General features: G+C 36.0%; 1 protein-coding gene across 5 annotated transcripts in view; it reads right to left on the minus strand.

The window, feature by feature from the left end:
- The window catches only part of fli1 (Fli-1 proto-oncogene, ETS transcription factor), a 50,638-nt gene that overhangs the window by 30,659 nt on the left and 10,997 nt on the right, over positions 1–8,982 (minus strand). For 3 of the 5 annotated variants that reach the window (XM_014020840.1, XM_014020843.1, XM_014020845.1), the window contains 3 exons: positions 4,073–4,284; positions 3,680–3,834; positions 1,683–1,886 (listed from right to left, as the gene is read on the minus strand). In XM_014020840.1, the coding sequence (XP_013876294.1) occupies positions 1,683–1,886; positions 3,680–3,834; positions 4,073–4,284 (571 nt within the window). The remainder of the gene's footprint in view (positions 1–1,682; positions 1,887–3,679; positions 3,835–4,072; positions 4,285–8,982) is intronic. The other 2 variants (XM_014020841.1, XM_014020844.1) reach the window with 1 other exon arrangement.

Below are 8,982 nucleotides of genomic sequence, written 5' to 3' on the forward strand. Positions count from 1 at the left end.
GAATACTTTTGCACGTCGCATTTTTCAGTTTTTCATTTGTAAAAAATGTTTTGATTCATGTAAAATTTTGCTTCCACATTGTATACCACTTTGTGTTGGTCTTTCACATTAAATTCCAGTGAAATATATTTATGTTTGTGGTTGTAATGTGACAAAATATGGAAAAGTTCAAGGGRTATGAATACTTTTGCAAACCACTGTATACATGAATATAAATATTAGGGGTGCAATAATACATGTACCCGTATCGAACCGTACAATACAGTAGTTTAGGTTCAATACACACTTGTATCGAAAAATGCAGATTTTTTTAAATTTATTTTATCAGCTTGTCTTCTGAAAATGCTCTGTGTTGAAGAATCAGTTTATCTGTGTTCAACTACTCTACCTAGGCTGCATATTTGAGCTCAGATCCACTGAGAAACTTGCTGTTTCAGCAACACTTAATTTAAAAACTGTCCTTTTGATGTTAAACAAATGTTCATAATTTAAATAAATTAAAAGATAAAAAGGGCATGGACAGTTCTCTTTTTTTGTATTGAAACAATATTGAACCGTGAGACTAAGGTATTGAACCAAACCGAATCGTGAATTTTCTGTATCATCGTACCCCTAATAAATATATATATTTGACTGGTGGAAACAGATCCAAATTAACGTCAGCATGCAACGCAAAGAGGATCCCCTCCTTGTTCCAAAACACACAAGCCAAAAATCAAGAAGCGCTGCGAGTTGTGCTGCTACCCTCTTGCAGCTGCTGGTCATTTTGCTGTGCAGAGCGTGCCCAGCGGCGGTCAGACAGACCCACCCGCTGCAGCGCTGCACAATGAGCCTGTTATTCTTAAAGCGAGCATCTCTCTCAGCCCAGACGCAGCGCGCTGAGAAAACTGTTGACGCCCACAAAATACAGTTCCCATTACATCACAACAAGGTCCATCACATTTTTTTAGGAGAAAAGTTAAATATAGTGGGGCTTGCAGCCGCTCCACCCAATGTTCTGTCATGATATTCTGCAATAACAGCAGAAGAAGCTGAAACTACAGAATCAGTTGTGTGTTCAGACAGCAGCCACTCCAGATGTTACATTTTAGTTTAGAGAACTGGTTTTGTGTAGCCCAAAAGAAACACACAAAGCTGGATGTCTTCAAAGGTACGAGGCTCAGGTTTAGCTGCCTTCATCACAAAATGCAGCTTAGTGATCTTTGCTGTGCTGAACATCGCAGGCAAGCTCCCTTCCTGAGGCAAAGCACCTGGCCTTCATCTTTCTGAGGCTCATGTGGGAGAAGTCGGGGCAAAGTGTTCTAGAAGATGATTAAGTTCATTAAATAAACTCTTTAAGCTTCTGCTTCTTTGCTACATGTCACGTCTAGATTATAAAGAGTCGATTAACTTTTGAAGTCGACCCCATTCAAAATGACCACTACAGGCAACTGACTTTGAGAACACAAAATCTGAAGCTAATAGGGATAATAGCTGAAAATCATCCAGCACTAAAGCTAAAATTTCTTTTGAAAATAATGGCTTTGAATTAAAWTTTTTTTTCTCAAATCATTTCAACTATTCCTAATCAGGCATGAAAGTGCTTTTGTCAGAGCACAATATTTATTCCATAGTTCCATCTGATTGACATTTTCACCATTAGTCCCTTTGTGAAAACACATGATTGTAGACAGCAGACTTACTTTCCCTGAGGTAATTGAGATGAGACAGAAGCACGTCTGCGTTGTACATGGAGGTGAGCCGGAGGAAGTCGTCTTTGTTCATCTTGCAGAGGTCTTTGCCGTCTGTGTTTTGGAACATGGACGTGTCGATTTCTAACAGGCCGTACTCCTTGATGGCCCACTCCAGCCACTGRCGCACGTGGTCCTGAGACCACAGGGACGGGTCTGCAGTTTTAAAAATACAAGAGAGTGGAGGTTTATAGACTGGAAAGAACAAACAAGTTAAAAAAGCATATTTATGGATACTTAGGGAAGCCAATTGGAAAATAGGTTATATTTTGTCAAGTGAAAGGACATGACAAATGAATTTACTATTACTAATTGGCGCAAATAGGAATAACAACAAGCACAAGGAGTGTTCAGTTTTATATATTTCCAATGTGGGTCTGGTACCAAAAACACATTCAGAAAGAAAATAAAAAGCATATTTCAAAAGGAATGCATAATCTACCACCACATAGTATGCCAAAGTTTAAAGCTAACATGCCATGTTATTTGCTTACATTGGAGCATGTGATGAGGATAAGGATTTACTACTAACGCATCAAATTTTAGCTCAGTATCGTAAAATTGACTGAGTCAAAGCCATTTTGTGTCTGTTAATCCCAATTAACTGTGGCAGCAATCATGAACGGTATTACTCCAAAAGTTAATCAGTTCTAGATGTACAGCCAATAACCCCTTTCTGCAAGTTTCATTGTCATCATAATCATCATTATCAGTCGTGATTTTGCTAACTGATGGGCAGAAGCACACAAACACTGGCAACTAAATCAACTAAATTACTGGCAAACCCATCTTTCATGGCAGCAGTCGATAACAAAATCTTGTCGAATGTTGCCCTGCCTGACGTACAGCACATTAAAGCACATTAATACTAACCTTCATCTTTATTGCTAAAAAAGTGGCAACTGAAGCTCTTAAAGGCTGTTAAAAGCCTTGTGGACGGACATGTGACCTCTATTTCTGAATAGATAGATAATGTACTGTTGATATTCATTTCTTTAGTTTTTATTGGTAATGTAGGAATTCAAATCAGCGGGCAACAAGCATTACTTTAATGAATGTTACTATCATGTTAGGAGTGTTTTGATCTCCATGTTGATGATGTAAAATGGTTTAAAGTATATTAATTTGCCACCAAAAGGTATTTGTGTATTCTTCCTTTTGGTGTATGCTAAATTATGGTAACGTTATTTACATGCATGCTTTTAGCCCACCGTGCTGTATTATGTTCTGTAACAAACACTTGATCATGCACTTAGTATGAATCATCAAGATGTACCTTTTTCATCTGAAAACACAATGCACATCCTGCAAAAGATAATGTTAGGGAAGGCGTCTATTACCAAATGCCTCTGTCCATTTGTTGTAGCGTACTGGCATTTAAAATACCAAGTATGGAAAAATGTTCCAATTTAATAAAATTGAGTAAAAAGGCTGTTTTCTTTCATGCTACCTATTTTTGAAATCAGCCTTGAAATTCCATTAGCATATAGATATTGTCTTGTATTTATACTTTAGAATAGTTTTTTAGTATTATTATTCATTGGGTAAATTATAGAAAAAGACAATGGTTTCGTAAATTATTTTCCTTTACTTTTGTACTGATAAATCTGGTCTTTTTTGTTTGTTATTATCTCTGTTTTATTTTACATTGCACAGTATTTTACTTTTACTATTGATTTGTACTATGAAACTGAAATCTCAAACTAGCAAAGTAAAAACAGGACTATGTACATTTACAGCACTGTTTAAAATCATACATTAATTGAAGCATAATCCACTTTGCAATAAAAAGTAATAATAAACAATAATAATATAAATAATAATAAATCTATAATGAGGGTTTTATGATCATAAAATCCATATTGGTGTCTTACTATCGGACTCACTAAAAACAAAACAAAACAAAAGAAACACATTCTTGACTCTGGAAGTCTAAACAGGATTCCTACCTGCAGGTACGATAACTCTCCGCTCATTGGTGGTCATGTTGGGGGGTGGGGCATTTTTCTCATCCATGTAGCTTCCGTAGGTCATCTGAGATGCATCGTTTCCCGCCACCAGCTTATTACATTTGCCCACACTGCAGTCCACAGGAGACTCCCTGCTACACAAACACACATGGGAACAAACTTGTAAAAACACTATCAGCAGATAAAGTGGGTGTTGTTAAATTTCCTCTTAAGAAAACTAACTTTGGCACGAGTTATTTAGGCCTGATCTTGCCTCGCCGAGTGAATAGAAGTTTAGAAGTGTTGGTTAGTTAGACCTGCTGAAACACAGGTGGCTCTCTAATTTGTCTAATAAAAAAAAAAAAACACTAGAGAGAAGTTGTCCTGACGTACCTGGATCCGTTCATGTGCTCATACTCTCTCTTGACATTGACCCTCACGGGTTGGTTGATCCACTCCTGCTGTGGGGGTAAGGGGTTGATTTTGTGGGTCTGGCCGTAGTCCTGTGTGCCAGATGCAGTCATATCCGTTTTGGGGAGAGGGGCAGCAGCAGCGTACGGAGGCTCAAACAAGGACTGGTCTTCACTCACCACAGATAGCGCCTCCTGCAGGTAAAGAAAACAAATGGTTTGCTTTGTTCTTCTCAAATTATTTCATATACACTCAAAAATCAATGTAGTGGGTTTACCTAAAAGAAAAATAATGTAAACTCGTAACACTCAACTGAATTGAGTAAAGGTAACACATTCAGCATTACCTTTACTCAACCAGTTGACATATTTTTAAAGTAAATTCAGTACATCTGTTTTTTTGAGTGTACTGCAAACAAATTTCACAACTTTTGATCCTTTAACCACTTGCAGCTTTGTAAAACGGCCCAATATATATCAATTTATTTAACYACGAAAATCCTATTGAGATCAGAGATCTGCTTCGCAAGGGAGGCCTGGGCCTGAAGGCAGACTAACATGTATTTTTGGACTGTAGGAGGAAACTGGAGTACCCAGAGAAAACCCACACAAGCATGAGGAGAACAGGCCATCTCTACACATGCAGACCTCAACCAGGAATTGAACTCAGGACCGTCAGTGCTAACCACTGAACCCACTGCGCTGCCCTACAGGTTGAACAGGAATAGTGTGTTTGTGCTTTTCATAACACACAACCCCAATACAGTTAAGATGTTATTTACAGTGTAAATATTGAGAAACATTATTCTGAAATTGTTTTTCACAGAATGGTGAACTTTTTTCTGTTTTTATTTCAAATACAAGCAGACTCTGTAAAATACAAAAAAACTTTTCATACTCAGTCCTTTTGCTAACCTGTTACTAATTAATCTAATAAACTGCAAAATGCTCCTGTTTTTTTTTATTCATATCACATACTTTTATTTTATTTATTTTTTGCTCCTGTCCCTGCTGTTTCAAGATGTACCGCTGCCATCACATTTAAATTGACCTCAGTTTTTTTTTAACAAACTATGTTTACAATGTTCCATTGTGAAGCATGGTTTCATGAGATTAGCAATTTACTGCATTCTGGTATTTATTTACACTTTAAAGATTGTCCCTGCTTTGCTGGATCCAGGGTTATGTAATTTAGACAACATTCGCAAAAGCATGCCAAACATTTAGCCATAGATAGATTTGGGTGAAATCTGTGAGAAAACAAACCCTCTATGAAACTCTATAACTCAGACATATTTGAAAATACCAAATGATAATCACAAACTTGACTTTTCCGAACAGGCCTTTTAAGGTTTAACAAATTTTAAATAATTCCAATGTCAATTATATGATTTTTTTAAACATTTTCACCATGTTAATGATGTCACACCCTAATTCACAAGTTATCTAAAATTCTTGAAATAAATTTAAACAAACTCCTCTTATTTTTTTTACATGATTTAAATACAAGTTATACATCAAAACATGTTTTTTAAATCATCCAGTGTAAATAATAGTTTTCTCTCACATCCACTTTTTTTAATAGGAACATTTATTTATTTTTTTAACTTGTCTGGTCTTTTACAAAACACTATTAATACTTAAAAATGAGCTTGCATGACAACCAGACAATTCTGCTAGTGTATAATATTTTATTCTAATGCTTACATAGTGAAAAATGACTGCTTGGGACTGACTTTWTAGTCTTCATTTCTCTCTGCCTTTGTTATTGAGAGTGCTGTCAAGGAGTGATAGGCGTGTGGTTATCATGGTGATCACAATGAGCCACGACAGCCGCTTTTTTTTTCCTTCACACTTTTTTTTACAGTTTACATGTCAAAACATCAGCATTTTGTCAGCTCAGAAAGTTACTAAAGTAATCCTTTAAAAGCCTTATAATAGAAAGCTATATATGCTGGAATTTAGGGAAGTAGCTGCAGTGACACCCTTCTAAAACTCATTTATTTCAGATTAGACAGACCTATGTTGAAACAAAAAAAGATGTAAAAATAAAAAAATAATTTCTATGGAAATGTTTGAAAAAAAAGCAGACCGGGTTATACTTTTACATTTACACAAACTCCTTCTTTGAACTGGACTTGTTGAAGACAAACACGGTTTAAGCCTCTAATCTGACACTACCCTGAAACTTGTGATGTCAGCTCTTCAGTCTCTTGTGCATTTTTGTTTACAGCAATTATGTGCAGTTATGGGACATATCGCAGTCTGGGATCCTCAGTAGTTTGTGTACACAAGCCATGTTGGGACTGCAGCTTCCTGTTGATATGATAAGCTGACTTCAATCATGCCCACAGTGGGGTATCATATCAAATGTTGTCAGATAAGACGCAACAATCGCCTCGGCTTTATGCACATTCCAGCTCAATAAGTGCAGGAGCCGTTAATGACCACATTCATTCAGTTAAAGCAAAACTCAAAGAGTTGACAGTATTGTTTTTGACCAGCGTTCCTTAAGGAAGGCCTACACGTCCATCATTTCTCAGTGATGGAGTTGTATACACAGTTCCCATACAACATTGCATTAATAGACATGAATATCAATACCTTGCCTAATCTTTTTGCTACTATCAAACAGAATTTTAGTTCAATGTGTGTAAAAATCATTGAGGGTATCTGCTTTATTGAAGGTTAAGGTAAATTAGCTTTAATTAGATTGACTCTGAAAGTTAGAGTTGTAGATGTGCACCTAATGATTAGATTCTTAGATTAAAGTTAAATTCAGTTCAAATCTGATCAATGATTCATGAGCTATTTTGCTGACAGACAACAAAAGCTGATCCCAGGAGTTCYTGCTAAAGCGTAAAAGATCTTGAGCAATGAGAGCAACTTGAAGAATGTGTTGTGAATCACTGTCTGCAACTAATCTTAGTCCAATCTGTGTAAATTTGACAGAATAATAGTCATTTTTAGTGTAAGTTTCCAAAGCCCAGTTGATTTGGGCTGACTYCAAAAACAAATTGTCTGTGGATGTACATTGCTTTCTGTAAGTTCTATTAAATWAGCTAATGAGATAGTTTGGTATTTTAGTCACTCATGAATGTACAGAAGAGCATATATATAATTCACCTTATCCTGTATAGGCAGGTGATAATTATTCCTGTAATTGTTTCTATACATGATCAGTCGCCTGTTTTACTATTTTTTCTTGAATCTTCTAAAGATTCTCGCTTGGTTCGTCCTGTTTAAAGTGTTGATTTGTTCCGCTCCACAGCTGAAAACTTAACAGGACCGAGGGGGTGGGAGGTGGGTGATGCAGCAGCACTGACCCCTCTGCTTCGGCTCAGTTGGAGCAATGTCATTTTATTAAAGAAAACAAATGCAGAAACTCACTGGACGGACCAAGAAATATTGTCAGTTGTGCTCTCACACGCTTCTGTAACGTCTGAGATGTAAAACCCGGTTTGTRCAGCTGATGAATTAACATCGAGATGTCGCAGTTTTAAAAGCAACATCACCTGCGTGTGACGCCTAAAATAACTTGAGTCAAACATTGTTTTAATATTCAGCTGCTGGTAAAACAAACAACAAAACAGAAAGTAAAAAATAAACAATCAGGCAAAAGTTGAAGTGAAATTCTACCAGTGTTTGTGTCAGGATTAGGTTCAGTTCTGATGTCCATCTGGATCTGATTGGATCTGATGGCACAGCTCAGATCGAGACGTGTCTAATCCCAGAGGATAGACGTATTTCATTCCAGCGGGCCACATCTCTGCTTCAGGCAGGAAGAGGTTAGTTGATATTCATTGATTCATATTTCCAACATGTAGCTGTTCCTTTCTGTAAAACTTGACTTTATTAAAAGTAAAAACCCTCTACAGCTACAGCTTCAGCAATAACTTCTTCAAAGACATGAATAGAAAGTTTTTTCCTTTTCCACAGTTTGGATCAGAGCATGTTTCTGTCACAAACATTGATGTTTTCATTGGAACAACTTTGAAAACTATTTATGCATATTTACAGACACACAAAGATTGACTGTAATGACAGAAATGAACCCTCATCAGCTTTGTTGTGACACAAAAATGAGTTGAAACATAAACATGGAAGTTGTCTTTTTTTCCTCATCCTGCACGCTTTGTGAAGTCATTTGAGACTCCTTTATAAAGAAAGTATTTCATTTTTAGACCGATTTGAAAGCCACTGCTTTGGACCATGAAAATCTTTCAATCCCTTTTTCAAATTGTACTCTAAAACATATCGTTGGATTTACTTTTCCAAGTTACGTATGCCATCAATTTCCACTCAACTTAATTGAGTAAATGTAAAGCAACTTTCAAATTTTCTCACATACTCAAGTAACTGAACTCGTTGAGTGGAAATTGATGACGTGACTTGATGAAGTAAATCCAACAAAATGTTTTTGGGTGTAATTAAGTTGAAAAAAATGTCACATTATTGGTAGGTCCAAAACATGCTGACCAAAGTTTTCTAAGTTAACTTTAATAACTTGATAAGTCAGAAAAAAAAGTGAAATTTCATTTTGGGCCAATCTATTGAACATCTCTAAATAAAGGATATAATTGGGGAACTTTGTCTAAAACAATAGATGTTTTCTTTTTTAGCCTATTTAATGTAAAAACTGAAGTCAAATCTAATATTTTTTTTAATGTTTACAACTTGTCACCTTTAGTCCACATATCAGCTGAGTTATCAACAAGACAASTGGATTGAGTTAGGAAAATAAATACATTTTAAAATGCAGAAACAATTGTTTAAGTAAACCTGAGTTGTTGTTGTTTTCCCTTATTTCTTTTAACAATGCATATATTGGACAATATTAATAAACTATGAATTGGACTGTTTCTTGGGTCAATTGGACAAATTATATATATA

Source organism: Austrofundulus limnaeus, unplaced genomic scaffold (genome assembly GCF_001266775.1).
Source record: "Austrofundulus limnaeus strain Quisiro unplaced genomic scaffold, Austrofundulus_limnaeus-1.0 Scaffold268, whole genome shotgun sequence".
Classification (NCBI taxonomy): Eukaryota; Metazoa; Chordata; class Actinopteri; order Cyprinodontiformes; family Rivulidae; genus Austrofundulus; species Austrofundulus limnaeus.